The 18,465-nt window shown below is 61.2% G+C and overlaps 2 protein-coding genes across 4 annotated transcripts in view; one reads left to right on the plus strand and one right to left on the minus strand.

Moving 5' to 3' along the window:
- Positions 1-11,761: 11,761 nt before the first annotated feature.
- Positions 11,762-17,866, minus strand: PTGR3 (prostaglandin reductase 3). Of its 2 annotated transcripts, none has more exons than XM_055126513.1 (2): positions 17,611-17,866; positions 11,762-12,830 (listed from the first exon to the last, which is right to left on the minus strand). In XM_055126513.1, exons 1-2 carry the CDS (start codon positions 17,796-17,798, stop codon positions 11,894-11,896), a joined length of 1,125 nt encoding a protein of 374 aa, XP_054982488.1. In that variant the 5' UTR covers positions 17,799-17,866; the 3' UTR covers positions 11,762-11,893. The 2 variants fall into 2 exon arrangements, with proteins under 2 accessions (XP_054982488.1, XP_054982487.1); XM_055126512.1 differs by lacking the exon at positions 17,611-17,866 and adding an exon at positions 15,100-15,530.
- The window catches only part of TSHZ1 (teashirt zinc finger homeobox 1), a 56,913-nt gene continuing 56,279 nt past the window's right edge, over positions 17,832-18,465 (plus strand). Inside the window, exon 1 of one of the 2 annotated variants that reach the window (XM_055126508.1) lies at positions 17,832-18,119. In XM_055126508.1, coding sequence (XP_054982483.1) covers positions 17,981-18,119 — 139 coding nt within the window. In that variant the 5' untranslated portion in view covers positions 17,832-17,980. The remainder of the gene's footprint in view (positions 18,120-18,465) is intronic. The other variant, XM_055126509.1, reaches the window with a different exon arrangement.

Here is an 18,465-nt window from a genome sequence, read left to right on the forward strand (position 1 = left end):
GTGTGCAGTGACGCGCATCACCTGCACGTTTGCTTTGCTCGTGTGCAGTGACGCGCATGTTACCTGCACCTTTGCTTTGCTCGTGTGCAGTGACGCGCATGTTACCTGCAGGTTTGCTTTGCTCATGTGCAGTGACGCGCATGTTACCTGCACCTTTGCTTTGCTCGTGTGCAGTGACGCGCATGTTACCTGCAGGTTTGCTTTGCTCATGTGCAGTGACGCGCATGTTACCTGCACCTTTGCTTTGCTCGTGTGCAGTGACGCGCATCACCTGCAGGTTTGCTTTGCTCGTGTGCAGTGACGCGCATGTTACCTGCACGTTTGCTTTGCTCGTGTGCAGTGACGCGCATCACCTGCACCTTTGCTTTGCTCGTGTGCAGTGACACGCATGTTACCTGCAGGTTTGCTTTGCTTGTGTACAGTGACGAGTGTCACCTGCAGGTTCCAGATTTGTGCGTTCGCCTTCCCCCCGCTGATTTGCCACCAAATCGGTAGGCATGTAGGTGCTTCTGACCGACACGCTTGCGGTCACTTGGTCACTCACGGATGTGGAGAGGGGGCCGCTGGCCGTGGCTGTCCGAGCTGGGCTGCAGAACCAGGCTCCCTCTTCTTCCTGCAGCTCCTGCAGTGCACGGCCTCCGGGGGCACACTCGGCATCCGCTCCGTGCCGTGCTGCTCTCGTGCCGTGTGCGGTTGGTGGCCAAGCCTTCCAGAGGACGCCGGGGCTGCGCGGTGGCTGGCCGAGGACTGGACTGCAGACATCAGCTGAGCTTCCTCCCAGCGCAAGATGCAGTGCTGGGTCCTGGGCTCAATGTCAACACACCACGCGCTTTATCAGGCAGACACACGCAGAGTCAAACCAGGTTGTGTCTGTCATGGAAACAGTGAGACCGGAGTCCTGCCGGAGCCTGATTCTGCATCTCCCTTCACAGCGCTGCTGGGGACTTGTGGAGGCACGTTTGTGTGACCTGGTAAGGTGGACAGTGCTGGGAGGACACAGTAGCTGCTCATTTCATTAAGACGAGGCCAGTGGCTGAGACCGTTAGTGAGAAGCACTAGCCCCAGGGCAGTCTCTCGTGCTTCCTGAGACCACGCCTGCGGTGGCCAGACGCTGACCCACTGCCCACTCGGACATCACAGATCACGCTTCCCATGGTCTCCGTGCTTCCCGCGTCCTGCTGCCGAGACTTTTCACTCTTTCTCATATGTCAGCCTCCCCTGTGGAATAATCTTCGCTTTTCTCTTAAAGTATAATTTTTTGAGAACCCGTCACCTACCTGTGGCAAACGTCCTTGGTTTTTGCTAGAAAACACTCTTGTCTGGCTCTTTATTTAAAGGTTCTCTGATGGGCTCGGCCCTTCAGCACACTGAAGGTGGCACACGAGCGTGGATTTCAGAGCTGCCTCTGGACTCCCCCTTCGAGCCTCAGAGACGAGGCCCCTCCGTTCCTCTCGTCCTCCGTATTCCCAGCTGAGGGTTATATTCCCATCTCACCCTGCCCTCCCTGACGCCAAGCCTCGTTCCTACTTTATTCCCCTCCTTCTGTTCCTTGTGAGGTAATCTGCACAACTTCCTCTCCTTGATATTCCAGTTCATGAACTCTCTCTTCAGCTGTATCTGATCAGTTGAAACCATTCACTGAATGGTTCACTGCAGCTTTTATATATATATTTTTGCTTCCTAAAATGATTTCAGTTATTTTTTAAATAGTTGAGGTTGTTTCATTTTTAAAGCTTATCTTTGAAATGTGGTAAAAAGTGTAATTTTATCATCTATGGCCGCTAGATCCTGAAGTCTTTTCACATCCGTCTGTGCTCTGCTTCTGCTATTTCTGGCTCATGGGATGCTATTTTCTTTTATTATTAACAATCCCAAATCACATCATCTTACATTCTTCGGGAAATCCTTTGAGACGTAATATGAAGTTGCGTTTCTTGGGAGGGAATTTCCGTTTGTTTCTGCCAGGTAGTTCGAACACACCGTCCCTTAGATCCACGCGCTGTGAGATTCATGGGCTTGAGGGGTTTGTGTGTTCACGACGAGCCAAATGTGAACTAGGAATTCAGTTCACAGTTGCGTTGTGGTTACAGCTTCAGGGGCTTTCCCTTTTCTCCCCACACTTGGCACCCGGCTCCCCACCTCAGTGGCCCCCAGCTGTGCCATAGGACTTAGGGAAGCCGCAGAAGCTACGACCCAGGGCCCCAGCACCAGACTTCTCCCCGGGAAATAGTTCCCGCCTTCCTCGTGCCCCTGCGGCCACTTCCTCTTAGATTTTTGGCCACGTCCCCCTCCGCCTTTCCCGCTTAAGGTTTGGAAAGTTGAACCCTGCGGCCTGTCAGCAGTGGACGGGACCTGGTTCCAGAGCAGGCCCACCCACCTCTCCCTCGGCCCCTCCCACAGCCCCCGCGTGCCTGTAGCTCGAGTCTTAGCATCGCTCCCTGCCCTGGAAAGCCCCACGCGTCTCACTTCAGTCAAGTTCACATTGTCACAGGCCCTGGAGTCGGCGGGACCTGGTGTGTCCGAGAGGCTAATGGTTCTCAGAGGTAGACGTGTCCATGTGCGGGCAGTGAGGTGGCCCCTGGTCATGCTAATTCCCCAGGCTCCCCACCTCAGCTGCCCCACAGACGCGTCTTAGACCCTCTCTTCCCGCCGGCCTTTCCCTGCCCCTCTAGCCTAACGCTTGTCCAGCCTCCCGTTGGGCTCTGCGGCAGCCCAGCTGGGGGACAGACAGCGGCCAACAGTGCTCCCTCTGAGAGCACTCTAGGCCTGTCCCCACGGAGCAGAGTCCTCGGGAAGGACACGTGGAGGTTTCAAGGCCATCGTGCAGACCCTGGAGAAGGAGGATGGGGGGCCACGAGGATTCGTCTCCCCCACTCCCCATCAGCACCAGTCCGGGCCACCTTGAGACGACGCCCTGCCCCACCCACAGCCTAGACCCCAAACTGCTGGTCCAGTCAGCCCTGCAGAGACAGACCCCCAGGCCTTGCCTGAGAAACAAATATTTTTATATTGCATTAAATTTTAGTTTGCACTTGGATCTCATCATGGCAATAGCCATGTCTTACCTGTCGTCAGTAAAACTTAAACGAATTCTGTGCTGATATATATTTTGGAGTTTACATGAAATAGGTAAGGTCTACATATGTCAAAAAAAATCCCCTCACTCTTTCTTTAAAAACTGGTTTACGAAGTTGTGCGTTTGTTCCAGGCATTCAGTGTTCCGACCCCAACCCCACTACCAATCGTCTCCAATTCTCCCACCACCCCTTAAGCCCGCCCCCATAGCAGGCTCACAAAAACTTACTTTATATGGCTTGTTACCAATAAATTCCTAACAGAATGATAAAAAAAATCCCTTAGAAGAAAATGAGTGAAAATTGTTGTATTTCGCCATGGGGACATTAAATCCTTGTCTGGGGGATTACTAAGATGTTGTGACAGAGTTCAGCCTTCAGTGTTAATGAAGTCAGTCAAGACTGGCTGGCTTCTACCAGTCCCACCTCACCTGCGTCTGGTTTGCCCCTACTGGGATGTTGGTGTTGCAGAGTTTGGAGGCCTGGCGTGGCACCTTTGCAGACACCCCAGAAAGCCCAGGAGTTTTATCTGGGTGGTACAACTGGAGTGGCTTCAGGGTGTGGGTGTGACTGTTGGGGCTTTCAGAAGTACAGGAGGGGTGGGGAGGAAGTCCATCCCGACTCCGAGGAAACCTGGAGATTTCAGTCACAGGCCCTGTGTGCCGAGATCTGAGCCTTCAGGAGGTTAATTTCCCCGGGAGGCTCAGTCCCGAGATGACAGAGTGTGGAAGCCAGAGGCTGCCGGGGCTGTGTTTGGGCGGACCCACACCCCTCTGGAGAGCCCCAGATGTCTCAGCTGGGAACAGGTGTCGGAGAAGGCTTTACAGCGTTGATCTCTGTCCATATTTATTTACGAGTCTCTGGAGCAAGGCTGGCAGCTGGGCTTACGGGGGCAGGGTGGCTGGAGGGAGCTATTTCTAGGGTTACCTTGAGCCCATCGTCCTTCCAGATTTTTTTTTAATTTTTATTTTATTGAATCACCATGAAAAAATGTTACAAAGCTTTCAGGTTTAAGTCTCAGTCATATAATGATCAAACCCCCATCCCTTCACCAGTGCACCTGTTCCCCCACCAAGAACCCCAGTATACCCCCCTCCCACCCCCCCACCTGAGTGGCTAATGGTCTTCACTTTATTCTCTCTATACTTTGAATACATTCAATATTTCAACAGAGAACTCACTATTATTATTTGGGATTTCCCCCCAACAATCAAACCTGCTGAAAAGGCATCATTTGATAATGTGTTTTCCATTGCTGAGAATGAAGATTATATGAGCTCTTTGGTTTTGGATTTCTGATATTTTAGCTCAGTTCACAGTCTAGATGCATTTCTATAAGAAGCTGCTGGGTGCCAAAATGGGTTAGTGGACCTCCCGGATCATAGTCTTTTTTTTGTTTTGTTTTGTTTTTGGGTCACACCCAACGATGCACAGGGGTTACTCCTGGATCTTCACTCAGGAATTACCCCTGGCGGTGCTCAGGGGACCATATGGGATGCTGGGATTAGAACCCGGGTCGGCCACGTGCAGGGCAAACGCCCTCCCCGCTGTGCTATCGCTCCAGCCCCCCGGATCATAGTCTTTAAGGAGCAGAGGGGCCGTGTCGTGCTCCGGATCACGTCCTTCCAGATTGGCCCTTAAATAAACTCTCTTTTCTCCTCACGTGACTCGTTTACGTTGTTATCATTTGTTGAGGGTCATATCCAATGCTCAGCGCTTACTCCTGGTTGATGTTCAGGGATCAATCTTGGGCTCAGGGGACCGTACGGGGTGCAGGGACTGGAGTTTACATGAAACAGGTAAGACTTACATGTATCAAAAAAGTTTCCCCCACGCTTTCTTTAAACACAGGTTTAAAGTGGTTTACAAAGTTGCTCCTGATTCGTTACAGGCATTCACTGTTCCAGCACCATCCCCCACCACGGTCGCCTTCCTTCAGCACTGTCGCCAGCTTCCCAGCCACCCCCAATCCTGCCCCCCCTGCAGCCCCCTGCGTCAGCCGCCTGCAGGGCAAGTGCTCTGCCCACTGTGCTCTCTCTGGCCCTCACGCAACTCTTCTCTGAGCATTTAGCCTTCCAGCGCCCTACGAGGATGGACTGTGGTCAGTGGCCTGCACTGCGCGGGCTACTGGCTGCCCCAAAGTGTGGGTCCCCTCTTCCCGCGTGACTTCGTACAGGTCACTCAGCCTCTCTGTACCGAGCAGGCTGTGCAGAATGGGACGAGTTTTAGTGGTAAACGTTGGTTTTCAGAGTCGCGAGGGCCGAGGAGAGCGTGTGACTCTCGTCCGGCAGAAGGAAGCGAGTCAGCACGAGCAGGGGAGTGTCATGGACGGACAGGCCTACCCAAGCGGAAGCCTGAGGGGCGTGCAGGGGCCCTGCTGCCTCTCCGTGGCTCCCTCCCTGCCCCTGGCGCGCCCCCGTGTCTGCTTGCTGCCCCAGGCCCTGTGGCACGCGTGTCCCGCTGGGGCCTCATTCTGCGCAAGCTCTGACCGTGAGTGGCTGGCACAGGCCGCCGGCCATTTGCTACGCGTGGTGCCTCTTCCCCGTGGGGCGTCCATGGAGGGTCAGGCACGACCCTGTCCTCCAGGGCACTTCACAGCCTGGACAGGGTCGTGCAGTGTCTGACCCCCGCTCTCCACACTAGCTGGGCTGGGCACCGGGGCAGCTGTGGGCCCCCACGGGCGACAGATTCAGAAGCCACCACGCAGGCCAGGGGCGGGGCCTTAGCGGGCACCACGCAGACACCGAAGTTGGGGACTGGCACCTGGGACCCGACCAGGAGGGACACAAGGACGGGGGCCGGGGAAGGGACGAAGGCGCCTCCAGGCCATCAGCACGAGCAGGTTGCAGACCGCTGGCCTCTGGGCTGGGGGTGCCCGCCTCGGCGGCGAGGAGTGGACGCCTCGGGTAAGGAGCCGGAGGGCGGGTGGGGGCGCAGTTCCCGCCACACACACCCCCTCATTTACACGGGCCGAGGGGGCTTGGTCCTCAACCGAGAGGCGCCAGCTTGCCCAGGCCGCAGCTTCCTCCCAGCGCGGGGTGGAGTGTGATATGAAATACATGTTCCCGCTCATTGCCATGTGTGTGTTAGTTATCATTAACAGCCATTATAACTTTTTCCCAGTGGCAATTACATTGATATTACTATATCTAAATCAAAGGGGACATCGCGGCAATTACTGTCATCAGTTGATTGGGAACCACCTAATTTTTAAGTGACACTATTTTCTTATCAGCACGATGATTTCCCTTTGCAGTAAATAATACACCAGGAGAGTTGTGCAACCCGGCGCGTGCTTGGTTGTGCTTGCAAGGAGGAGCATGTGACATCAGCATTTTTTTTTTTTAATAAGCAGAAAATGTATCTACCTTGCTCGGAGGGAAGGATCATGAAAGGGAGACGGGTGCCCGAGGGCTGGGCTCACCACCCTCTGCTGCAGCAGGTGGGCGCGGCGGGGAGGGTGGTGGCAGTTGGGCGCCCACCGCGCCCCTGGGCAGAGAAGCCCCCACTCGCAGGGCGAGTCCCAGTGGGGTCCGCCAGGCCCCCGAGGGGCAGCAGAGACTCAGGGACCCTCTTCTCCCGGGGAAACCTCCCCAAGGGCAGGAGACCTGGGCTCGCCCGCGTCCCCCTTCCCTGCTCCGAGCTCTGTCCCTTCTCTGGGAGTGACATTCGTCCCCACTGGGGTGACGCGGAGTCCAGCTCCCAGGCCCTGGCGCCAGGGGGCCCGACCCCTCTGTGGGTGCCTTCCCTCTCCCCGATGGACCTGTGCTCTCTCGCTGGCCCATGGGAGCGGGGGCCTGGCATGGCTGGGCATGACGGCAGGGTCCTGCGGGAGGGTCACTCCCCGGCCCTGGTCTCAGGCGTGTCCCTCGCCCTCTCCGCTCTGTGGCCCCCATAAAGCCCGTCCCCAGGAGGACTGGTGCATCGTGGGCGGGGTCTCCCCTGCACCCCCTGCACGATGGGGGTTGTCCAGGACCCGCCTGTGTCCACTGCGTGAAGCTGCCTCGAGGTGGGCAGTGAGCAGTCTGGGCCCCATGTGGCCGGCGCTGGCAGCTCTCTGCGGGGACCCCCTGGCGGTCTGCAAGGACGCAGAGCCCGAAGGCCGGGCGGGACGGCCGGGGCCGCCCAGAGAACTCCAGCAGGCCGGCAGCAGAGGTGGCGTCTGCGCCTTTGTTGGGCGTCCGGCAGCCCCCGGGTGCTCTGAGGACGCCGGTGGCTGGCGTGCAGCAGCGTCAGTGGGCTCCATCCACCAGGGACCTGTGGTGCTGCCACGGCCTGGGCGTCCCTCCAGACCCTGCAGCCCTGGGGAAACAGCCCGACCTGGGGACGAGCCGGGACGGCCCCCAATGTCGACAGGAGCTGCTGAGCGGTGCCCTCATGCCCACTCTCTGCCCCGGCCTCAGTCTTCCATGGCCGCGTGGCACGGGGGGCGGGGGGGGGTGACGGGCACAGACCTCACATCCTCTCTCCACGGAAGCTTCCGGGGTCAGAGAGGTGCAGGGCCGGCCTCGATGACCACAGCAGTGGTGCCCGGCGGAGCGTGAGAGGGCCTGGGACCGTGGATGCCCTTTCCCGGCCCGAGACTGCCTGGACACCCCCCAGCGCCCGCTGATGTGCCCAGAGGTGAGCACTTAGTCCTCCAGAAGTGACTTGCAGTGGCAACCCTCGAGACCACCCAGTTTCCAGGTGTGACCCCCGGCCCCCGGGGCGGGGGAGTGGGGTGCCTTGGCCACGGTGGCGGCGGCCTCTGACCACACAAAGGGCCTGCGTGGGGAGGTGCATCTCCGGCCGCTGGGGTGCAGGAGGGCGGCAGGAAGGGGCGGCCGGGAACAGCCGCCTCGTGTCACCCCGCCACAGGCAGCTCTGGTCCCCAGGCCCACAGGGACGTGCTCTGGGCAACCCCCGGGCGGGGAGGTCGGCCCGGAAACACAGGGCAGAGCCAGGGACACCATGGGGAGGTCAGACGGACTCAGCTGTTGAGACTGGAGAGCGCGGGCCGGAGCGGACACACTTGAGTGGACACAGGAGGGCCACAGCTGCGTGACCCTCAGGCGGGTCATCCGCTTGCCCACACTGGGCTTCTCACCAGCCGGTGGCCGTCGGGGGCGGGTGCTGGTGGGATCCGAGGCCAAGTGTCAAGGCGTGAGACCAGCCGGCTGGCTCGAGGGTGGGGCGGGCCCCCTGCCGGGGCCTCCATCCGGGGCCCCGAGTCAGAACTAGGCTGTCCCCGAGCCCCAGCTCCCCCCCAGCCCCGGACTCCCCACTGTGCAGGGGACAGGTGACGGCACATCTCCGCAGGACGCCCTCGCCCGGAGCCGCCCTCCCTCCCCTGACCATCCACGCTGCCACCCCAGTGGCCACGGGACACAGCTTGGCCGTCACGCAGGGGCACGAGGCCGGGCGGGAGTGGACAGTGGCTCCTGAGAAGCCCCAAACAATGATTGTTTTTTTTTTGGGGGGGGTCACACTGGGCAATGCACAGGGGTTACTCCTGGCTCTGCACTCAGGAATTACCCCCTGGCGGTGCTCAGGGAACCATATGGGCTGCTGGGAATCGAACCCGGGTCGGCTGCGTGCAAGGCGAACACCTTACCCGCTTTGCTATTTCTCCAGCCCCCCAAAACAATGATTCTTAATCACTGTTATTTTGGGGGGAAGGGGAGGGCAACGTTCCCTCGGGTGTCCTGGAAACAGGGATAAAGATCCTGGCCCCCCGCCCCTGCCCCCCGCCCCCCGCCCCCTCTCCTGCTCGTTGCGAGAGCACATTGGGAAGGAGCTGCTAGAACAGACTCCGGCTGGCAGTAGACACTCAGGACAGGCGAATCCGTGATTTCAGATCTTGGCTTCTGAAAAATGATCCTAAATCTTAATTTGGGGCCACAATTGGGAAAAAAAAATCAGTCCCCCAAATCCTCACTCTCAAAAAAATAAATAAAAGTAAAAGCAAACGAAAACGGAAAAGAATTTAGAGACAAGCATTGAGTCTCTTAAACCAGTGCTCTGAGTCCCCAACGGCCTAGCATGGATGGATGCATCCAGGGGCCATGCCACTGGCCGCGTCACAGGTGGGGCCACGGTGGGCGATGCCTGGATGCTTGCAGGCTCCTCTGTCCCCACAGACAGGCGTGTGCTGGACGTCCTTTCTCTCAGTGCCCCGCCCTGCTCTGGGAGGAACGCCGAGAGCAGGAAGCCCAGGCTGGCGGGCAGCCCAGGAAGGGGTTAAAGCGCGATGAACACAGCCATATAAACGCCACCAAATAAAAGCCAGAAACAGGAAGCCCGAACGCCCGTCTCTCCGGCAGGCTGGGCCTTAAACGCCATCATTTGTCAGGTTTCCAGCGGCTGGCGGGGAGCGGAGCAGGGCCCGCGCGGTGTGGGGACGCCACCTCCTCATTAGCCGGAATGTTCCTTAAGTACATAACGCGGGAGCTCCATTTTAATAAGCAGCAGCTCCTTGTCACCGCGCTTTCATTAGATAAATGCTGGATGCCGTGCTAATGGCCAGGCACAGGGCTGAGCCTGCCCCCTGCTCCGGACCCCGCCACGCCGCGCGGGAACTTCTGCCGTCCTTGGCAGGCGAGTCCACGCCGTGTGCGCGTCCCCATGCTCCCTCCGCGCCGACTCCTGGCTCTGTGCTCGGGGATCGCCCCCCGTGCCACCATCCCCCGGTCCCTGCACGGCAAAGGACTGTGCAGCCAGAGAGGCCGACCTCAGCCCAACGCCGCCATCTGGGCCACAGAGTCCCGCCCCGGCACTGTGCTCGGGAGGAGGGAGGGGTGTCCGCATCCTCCACCCCCCCCCGCGCTCGCCAGGGACAGCCCAGCGGGCACTGGGGGCCCAGGCGCTTCCCACCCTCTAGGCCCCCAGTCCAGGGCCCTGAACAAAGCCCGTGACCACGTGGCCGGGGACGCCCTCGGCGTGTGGAACGCCCGGTCTGGGGGCGCGGGCAACTCCCGGCACCCAAGGCACGCCTGCAACACGGCCCCGATGACGCCGAACTCGGACCCTCAATTTACAGATTTTTTTTTAAAGAAAGAGGGGGATGAACACCCCCAAACTTTGCACATATTTTTAGCATTATCTGAACGGGCAGATGCGTCCGTGAGTGTTTTTAAGAATAAATGAGAACAGCATGCGGGCGCCCCGTGTTTGGGGAAGGAGGGTGTGAGGGTGCAGGTTTTACTGGAAACCTGGACGTCTGAACTTCTTCCCCTCTAACATAGCTGAATTTAGTGGATCCCCCCAACATCGTAAATTTCTGCCGCTTCAGGGATGCGTCCGCTAAGGGGCTGCTCTTTCATCTTTATTACCCACATTAAAATGAAAGAAACAAGGCACCGGGTTCAGAAGCAGCCGAGGCTGGGTGGGGCAGGGGCGCCCGCGGGAGAGATGAACCCCTCGGCCGGCCAGGCCCTTCGCAGTGGACTCCCGAGCTGGGCCCAAGGCGGGTGGACCCTGCAGCCCGCTGGGCGGCCCCTGGCCCTGGTGAGGACACGAGGCTGCGTGTACCGGGCCACTGCCCTTCTCATCACTCACGCACCCCGGCAGCACTGGCCTCGGGTTCGATTTGTCTTGAGTGCGGGGTGACGCTCGGCGGGGTCCATAATCTGGCAGCTATTTCCGTGACACTTCTCTTCCGCGCAGCCATAACGCTCAGCCGGGCCATTACCGGGCGCCGTTTACCATATAAATTGTATTGTTGGGCACGCGAGCAGCTACATTAGGTACCTGGGAATGAGCAGAGCTTGTAAAACAGACCTAACGGTTTGCAGCAGGGGGGCGCGCGGGCCCCTCCTCGGGAGGAGAGACGGATGGCCCAGGGGCTCCCCAGGCCCCCCCCACCCCTCACTTTCCTCTCTCTGGAGCCCGCTGGACCGCCCGGGAGTCCCGAGACCTGGAACCAGCCCCGGGTGCCTGGGGGGAGGGGGGGTCGGGCACGGGCAGGGAAGGCATCAGCCTGGCTTTCCCATGGGTGACCGCAGGGACTGTCTCACGCTCCCAGAAGTGGGGGCAGGAGGCCATGGCTGTGACTCTGTCACTTCCTCCAGGGTGGGGTGTGGACTGTGCACCCAAGAGCCCCCCACTGTGGACCACCCTCACTCCCACCGTCCTGGGCCTCCGCCCTGACTTGGTGATCCCTCCCACGCCTGCCTTTTTCTTACAGAAGCCCCCTTCCACCTAAAGACTTCCTAAAGACTCCCTGCCCAGAGCTCTGCGGGTGATCCACGCGAAAGTCGCGAAAGTCGTCAAGGAGATGAGGCTTCCTTGAAGCAAGGGCTGTGCTCCTGGGCTGTGTTTCTCCCAGCAAACATTGGGGAGAACCCCTTGGGGGCTGTGGCTCGGGAGAAACGGTGTCCCCCGGAAAGGCGCCGGACCTCAGCGCCCCTCCCAGGTCTCTGCTCGCTCGCACGAGGCCAGACCCCGCCCCCCACGGCAAAGGCCGCGGGAACTATTTTTAAGACCTATTTTAAAATCTCATCAAGCTAAAGACATGCTGCTTCGATCAGATCTTGCATCAGGAATTCATTTGGTTCTCTGGAACAATAAAGTCTGAGGCTGTCCTGTCTCAGGAGCCGAAAGAACGGGAGGGTTTTACCTCGGGCCGTCGGGGAGACTTTCATTAGCACATTTTTTTCCCCCAAAGAGAGGGGGAAAATGGGTAGGGGAGAAGAAAAGAAAAAGGGAAACCTATTCATTAGTGCTTTACTCCTGTTTTAAGGAAGAGCGCAACCATTTCCAACTAAGGAGACATTGATTTGAGAAATCCTGGGGCCTGCACCGCGGCTTCCTGCCCCTCTGATTTACGCCACCGCTGGCTTTTACAGCTTGCTGCTGCCGACAGAGGCAGGTAATTCCACGACAATTTTCCCCGTGTTTTTCCCCGTGTACATGTAATCGACGGCCCGGAACACCGACTCCAGGCCGAGGAACTTGCCCTTGGGGTCCACCTCCCCCAGGTCCACCTGGCAGGCCAGGTCCCCGCGGGCACTCAGCTGGAGCAGGTGGTCCACGGCCGCCCGGTACTCGGACAGGTAGTGGTTCAGGAAGAAGCCGTGGATGCTGGCCGACTTCCGCAGCAGCTTGGCGGGCAGGGCGCCCGCCTTCACGGGAGACAGGCCCGAGGTGCTCTGGTAGCCGGAGATGAAGCCGATCACCAGCAGCCGGCCGTGGGGAGCCAGGGCGTCCACCGCCACGTCGAACACGGGCCCGCCCACGGACTCGTACACCACGTCCACGCCCGAGGGGTACTCCCGCTTCAGCACGTCGGCCAGCGGCTCTGCCCGGTAGTTGATGGGCCGGTCGCAGCCCAGCGACCGCAGGAACGCACACTTCTCCTCCGAAGAGCAGGTCCCGATGACGTGGCACTTGGCCCTCTTGGCCAGCTGCACCGCGAACTGGCCGGTGCCCCCAGCGGCCGCCGTCACCAGCACCTTCTTGCCCTCCGACAGCTGCCCCAGCCGCTCCAGGCTGATGTAGGCCGTGGCCCCGCTCAGCAGCAGAGGCAGAGTCTCGGGCCGCACGTCCGGCACTGGGGTGGCGGTGCTGGCGGTGCTGGCGGGTACCACCGTGTACTCGGCAAAGGAGCCGGGGCTCAGGTAGGCCACGGGTTGGCCCACCGCAAACCTGGCGCTGGCAGAGAGGCCCAGGGCCACCACCTCGCCCACGCCTTCAAAGCCGATGTCAAACGGGGGCCGGACAGAAGGGTCGTAGCGGCCGGCCGAGTAGTTGATATCGGACGCGTTCACCCCGACAAATCTAGACAGAAACAGACAGAGACGTCAAGACGTTTTCTCTCTCCAGGCCCCTCTCCTCCCCTCAGACGGAGCCCGCCGGCTGCACTGTCTGACGAGAGCCGGCGAGACACCCCAGACAGACTGTTAAAAAAAAACCCAAAACTGGTCCTGGTGTTCAGCTATAAAAAATACTAAGAAATTAAGTATTAGGTCAGCTGTGATTTGCAATCCAAGTTTCGGTATATTTAATTCTTGGGCGAATTTGGGAATAATTTCGCACGACTTTAAACACCAGATTATTGATTTCCATCCTCTTTCCAAAGGAGAAACCAACAACAACAAAAGCAGCCGACCCCCTCCCCTCCGGCTCCCCACACGCCAACTTCACGGGGAGTCATGAGTTGAAAATTAATTGGCCTCTTAATGAAGATGCTAAAAACAACAGTGGGATAAAATATATTCCAAGGAGTAGACTCGTATTGATCCTGGCAACAATTTAACACTTCAGATAATAATAGTAATGACAATGATAATAGTAAGGATTGATGTGACGAGTGAGGTCGCTGGCTGTTCCCACCGCTGGGGACGGCAGCAAATTCCCTTCGTGATGTAACAATGACCAGTGTGCAAATATGCATTTTGATTAATTGAACAAAAATTGTCTCATAAGGGTAGAGCAATTTTTATGGCACAGTCAACATTTTACAGGCCTTCCCAGATGAAAAGGAAAGCAAACCTTCTCTGTATCCCAACAAGAAGCAGAGACACGGGCTGATGAGGACCAGCTGAGCATTTGCACTCTGGTATCCAGAGTCAATTTAATTGCGAGGCTAGTATTTCTACCAGCTTTTTTTCATCCCAGGCAACCTCATAACACAAATATCTGGATACATAAGGCCCAAAGGCCATCCGCCCGGGCTGGGGGCGGTGGGCGGACAGAGCAGGGGGCCTTGAGGACGTCATTTCCACCTGCGGGGACCCGGAAGGTGCCTGTCTTCGGGCAAGGCTGGTGGTGGGCTGTCCTGGAATAACCCACTTGGACGGGCCGGAATCTGCCGGGCACTGCCCTGGACACCCCTTGGGCCCCCAGGACGCCCCTCTCGCGGGTCTGGCCGTGCACGGGACAGCCCGGGGAGCACAAACTCCGCTGGGTCTCCAGTCCAGGCCCTCCCTGCAGCGACACTTCAGAGGCGCCTCAGTGATTCCAGCGGGAGCAGCGCGGGCTGGGTGCGGGGCCACTCTGCGCGCCGGGCTGGGCCGGCTTCCCTCCAGGCCTGGCTCTGGGCCTGCAAACCACCCTGACGCTGACCCTCTTGACCGCGGGGCCCCGCCAGAACGCTCCAGTCTCAGCTCCTTCCCAGGGCCCTCGCACCCCGGGCCCCCTCCCACCCCATTGTCTACAGCAACCCTCCCCCCGGGGGTGGCGGGGATGCCCGGGTGGGGCGGGTCCTCCCCAGCCCACGAAGCGGGGCGTGTGGGGGTTTGGAAAGGGAGGGACGCTGCCCCCCTGCGCCACTTCCCTGGCAGGCGGCTGGCGCGCTCGGAGAAGGAGGGCAGCGCGCGCCCAGGCGGCGTCCAGGGAGGCCCCGGGCCGCTGGGGGCGGGCGAGGGCGACCGCAGGAGACGGGCGCACCGGGAGGTGACCTGGGGCTCGGCGGGGCGTGGGGGGCTGCGGGGTGAGGGGGCCCGGGACCCCCGGCGCGCGCCCCGTCCGCCCCGCCGCAGCCTGCCTGGTGCGCGCGGGCCCCGCTCCCCTCGAAGCGCCCGCACGCCGCGTGTCCAGGGCCGCCCGCGACCTCGGCCTGCGCGGGGCCGGCTGGGGGCCCGGCCTGCTCCGCACCCCACCGCAGCGTCCCGGCGCTCCGGGCCCCGCGCCTGGCCCCGCGCCCGCGCCCGGTCGGGGCTGCGCGGCCTTACCTGGGCCCGGGGACGCGGCGCGCGCGGCCGGGCGCTCCCCGCGCTCCGGGGCCAGAGGGTGAGCGCGACCCCAGCACGGCGGGGCGTCCGCATCCCCTTCCCCAGAGGCGGCGTTCGCGGGGCGCGCGGGCGGCCTGGGCCCGGGCACCCGCTGGGGACGGGCTCCGGAGCCCCTGGAAAGGCGCGCGCCAGAGCCCTCGGCTTCCCACCCGGGAGAGTGCGGGTCCCCCTCGTCATGCTCAGGACAAACCCCTGACTCGCTGGAAAGGGGCGGGGAGCTGCGTTTCTCCCTACAACAAAAACAGCCCAAACTCTCAGAATGACAATAAAAAACACCACCCGTGATGCAAGCCTGGAGCGAAAGCCTTCCGTGCTGGGAAGCAGGGCCGTCCTGAAGAAACAGAAAGAAAAAAGAAAAAACAAAGGGAGCAAAAGGAGGAAGAAATAAAATGGAAAGGGAAGGGAAGAAAAGGGAAAGGGAAAGGAGGGAAGGGGAAAGGGAAGGGGAAGAAATGGAAAAGGAAAGGGAAGGGAAAGGAAGGGAAAGGAAGGGAAGGGAAGGGAAGGGAAAAGGGAAAGGAAGGGAAAAGGGAAAGGAAGGGAAGGGAACGGAAAGGAAAGGGAAAGGAAAGGAAAGGAAGGGAAGGGAAGGGAAGGGAAGGGAAGGGAAGGGAAGGGAAGGGAAGGGAAAGGAAGGGAAGGGGCAGGGGAGGAAGGGAAGGGACAGGCGCGGGGCTGCAGCGTCAGCAGGAACGCGGCCCCTCCCAGAGCTCCAGACCCAGCCGTTCATCAACGCCTTCCTCCCTGCCCCCCACCCCCTGCCAGTCCCACAAACTCTTGGCTCCGTTATCTTAGGCTCTAGCAGAAAATCGTTAGAAATATTTGGAAACGAAATATTGTGTCATGGTCTTACTGAAAAAAAAAAAAGAAAAGAAAAAAAAACAGCTAAAAATTGTGAGGACCGAGGGACCAACAGAAGAGGCTGGACCAAGGGTGCTTCTCTCCCTTTCTGTTTCCTCTCTGAGGCTGGCACCAGGTGCCAAGTAGTCCGGGACAGCTGCGAGAAGGGGTCCAGGACCTGTCCTCACACCTCCCCAAAGGACCCCCAACCTCTGGCGCCTTGGTGCTTTCTGCGGAGAAGCAGAGAGCTGGAATAAATGGCCCGCTGAGGGGAAGCCAGAGGCCGCGGTGCCGCCCAACCTTTGCAAAAAGAGCAGGTTTTATTAGGAGATAAAAGAGAAGAGCTGGTTTAACATTTTCATGCAGTTTACACTATTCCGGGGAGACCCAGCCAGGGATGAAAATGTACTAACCTGCAGTGAATTATAAAGGGTCTATTCTTTAAAAGAAAGAAAGAAAGAAAGAAAGAAAGAAAGAAAGAAAGAAAGAAAGAAAGAAAGAGGAAAAAATCTGCCTAAGGCCACCTCCATGAATATGGTTTTCAAGGCGATAAAAACAAGGATGTTTTTGGAGCTGGAGCTAGTTTTTCAGCAAAATATGCAAGAGGCAAAGATTCTGCCTGCCCGCCCCCACGCCACCCACCCCTGCAGAAAACTGCCCCCTGCGTTTCACCCTCAGATCTCAGGGAGAGGGTGTATAAGAATCCGTGATATTTATTTACTAAAGGGATTCTTGGCAGAAAGGCAAGAGGCAGGACCCCAAAGCTCCCCAAAGTGAGGGGCCGAGGCCTGGGGCATTCTGATCTCTGCTTTCTGGGGCCTCCTGCCAGCAGCGGGCGGCTCGGGGAGAGGGAGCAGGAAGACACCACTCAGTGGGGACCCTGCGTCCCTCCCACCCCGGGGCTGTGGGCGCCCTGCCCTCTGCCCCCCTGCCCTCCCCCAGGCCCCCCCTGCTTCTCCCGGGGCTCCAAGGCCAAGTGTGGGACTGGAGCAGACGAGGAGGCAAGGCTCCGGGTCGGGGTTTCTCAGGTGCTGCTGGACTCCCAGCAGGCCCCAGGCTCTGTGTGCGCTGGGCACGGGCAGCCAGCCCCGCTTCTGAACTTGGCACGAGGGCCAGGGCGCCACCCAGCAAACTTCTCAAAGTTGGCAGCCCCCCTGTGCGAGGTGCTGGGTCTCCCCACCACATCCCGCCCTGGGCTCACTCTGGTGCTGGCAGATCCCGGCTCGCTCGGGGCCATGCCACTGGCCGCTCCAGGAAGGCACGCTGGGTCCCCGGGCTTGGCAGGACACTCTGCACTCTGCAGGGCACCGCCTAGGACACAGTTCCAGGCAGAGCCTGACCCTCCCCCCTCGGGACGCTGGTGCCACCTCTGCCCCTGAGCGAAGGCGGCGCATAGCCCGGATGCCCTGGGCGGCCAGCCGCGGGCTGCGGGAGAGGCCCGGCCCGCCTGCCGCCGCACCAGGCCGCACACACCCGGGAAGGGCCAACGTTCCGGGGTCACGGAGGTGGACACTAGGGTCAAGCAAGCCACCGGAGGTCGCAAAATTGGCTGGCCAAGGCAGTCAAGCGCCCACCTCTTCCCCAGGCTGCGGCCGGGGTCACCTGCTACGTGCCCGCCCGGCCCCGCGGGGCACAGCCGAGTAGAACCGCGCTGACAGCGCCGGGCGCGCCGGGGGACCGGGACGAGGCCCCGCGGGGCCAGGCGGCGGCTCCGCGGGGACAGCGGGCGGTGGCGGCTGGCCTCCGGCCTCCAGAGCGCGTTACCTCCAAGTCGCCGCCGTGCGCGTCCGGGGCGGGCTCGGGGGTCCCCGGCGAGGGCAGGAGCCGCGGCGCGCCGGGCGGGCCGGCGGGGCGCCTCCCCGCCGAGGTCTCCGCGGTTTTATTTGGGGCGCGGGCGGGGGGGCGGAGGGCGGGCGGGGGTAGGGGAGGGGAATCCCGAATTCCAATCGCCCCGGGTGCGGGGGGCGCGGGCGCGCGCGGCTCACCGGTTCCGGACGAGCAGGTCTCCGTCCCCGGGGAGCGGCACCGGGCAGTCCCGGCGCAGGGTGACGGCCTCGCGGAAGTCGGGGCTCAGCCGGGTCACCAGCAGCTTCTGCATGGTGCGGGGGATGGCCGAGCCCTGGAAGTCCAGGAAGTGGCGGGCGTAGGACAGGTCCACGATGGCCCTCCGCATGGCCCCGTCGCCGCCGCGGCCCGCGCCCGCCCGCGCGCGCCCTGCCCGCCGCGCGCCCGCCGCCCCGGCCGCCGCCACCGCCGCCGCCGCTCCGGGATCTTTGTGTCCGGGGCGGAGGCCGCCGAGTGGCCGCGCCGCTGCCCGCCCGGCCCCTTCCTCCCCGCGCCCGCCGGGCACCGGATATGCCCGCCCAGGGCGCGCTCGGGGCCGGGGCCGGGGGCGGCCCGGAGCCGGCGGCCGCGTCCTCGGAGCTGCGCGTCGCCGGGCGGCCGTGGAGGCGCCTCCCCTTCCCGTGCGGAGCGTTCACTTCCTTGCAAGGTGGTACGAATCAACCCCGAGCGCGGCCCGGCCGGGCGCCCCGCCGCGCCGCCGCGCCCCCCGCCCGGCCCGCCGCGGCCCCGGCTCCCGGCCCGGCCCGCGCCAAGTTGCGGGAACTCCGCGGCGGGCCGCGTTTTTGGCCGGCGCCGCGCGTCCCTCCCCCCGGCACCCCGCCCCCACCGCGCCCGCCGCGCGCGCCCCGCACCCCGGGGCCGGACTCCCCGCGCGCGGCCCGGCCCGGCCCGGCCCTGGGGGGCGCCCCGAGGGGGGCATGCCCGGGGCACCGCTCGGACTCGGAGCCGTGTCGGGGAGGCGCGGACACCCCCTTCGGTGGCCGGGCTGGAAAGTT

Source organism: Sorex araneus, chromosome 2, assembly GCF_027595985.1.
Source record: "Sorex araneus isolate mSorAra2 chromosome 2, mSorAra2.pri, whole genome shotgun sequence".
Classification (NCBI taxonomy): domain Eukaryota; kingdom Metazoa; phylum Chordata; class Mammalia; order Eulipotyphla; family Soricidae; genus Sorex; species Sorex araneus.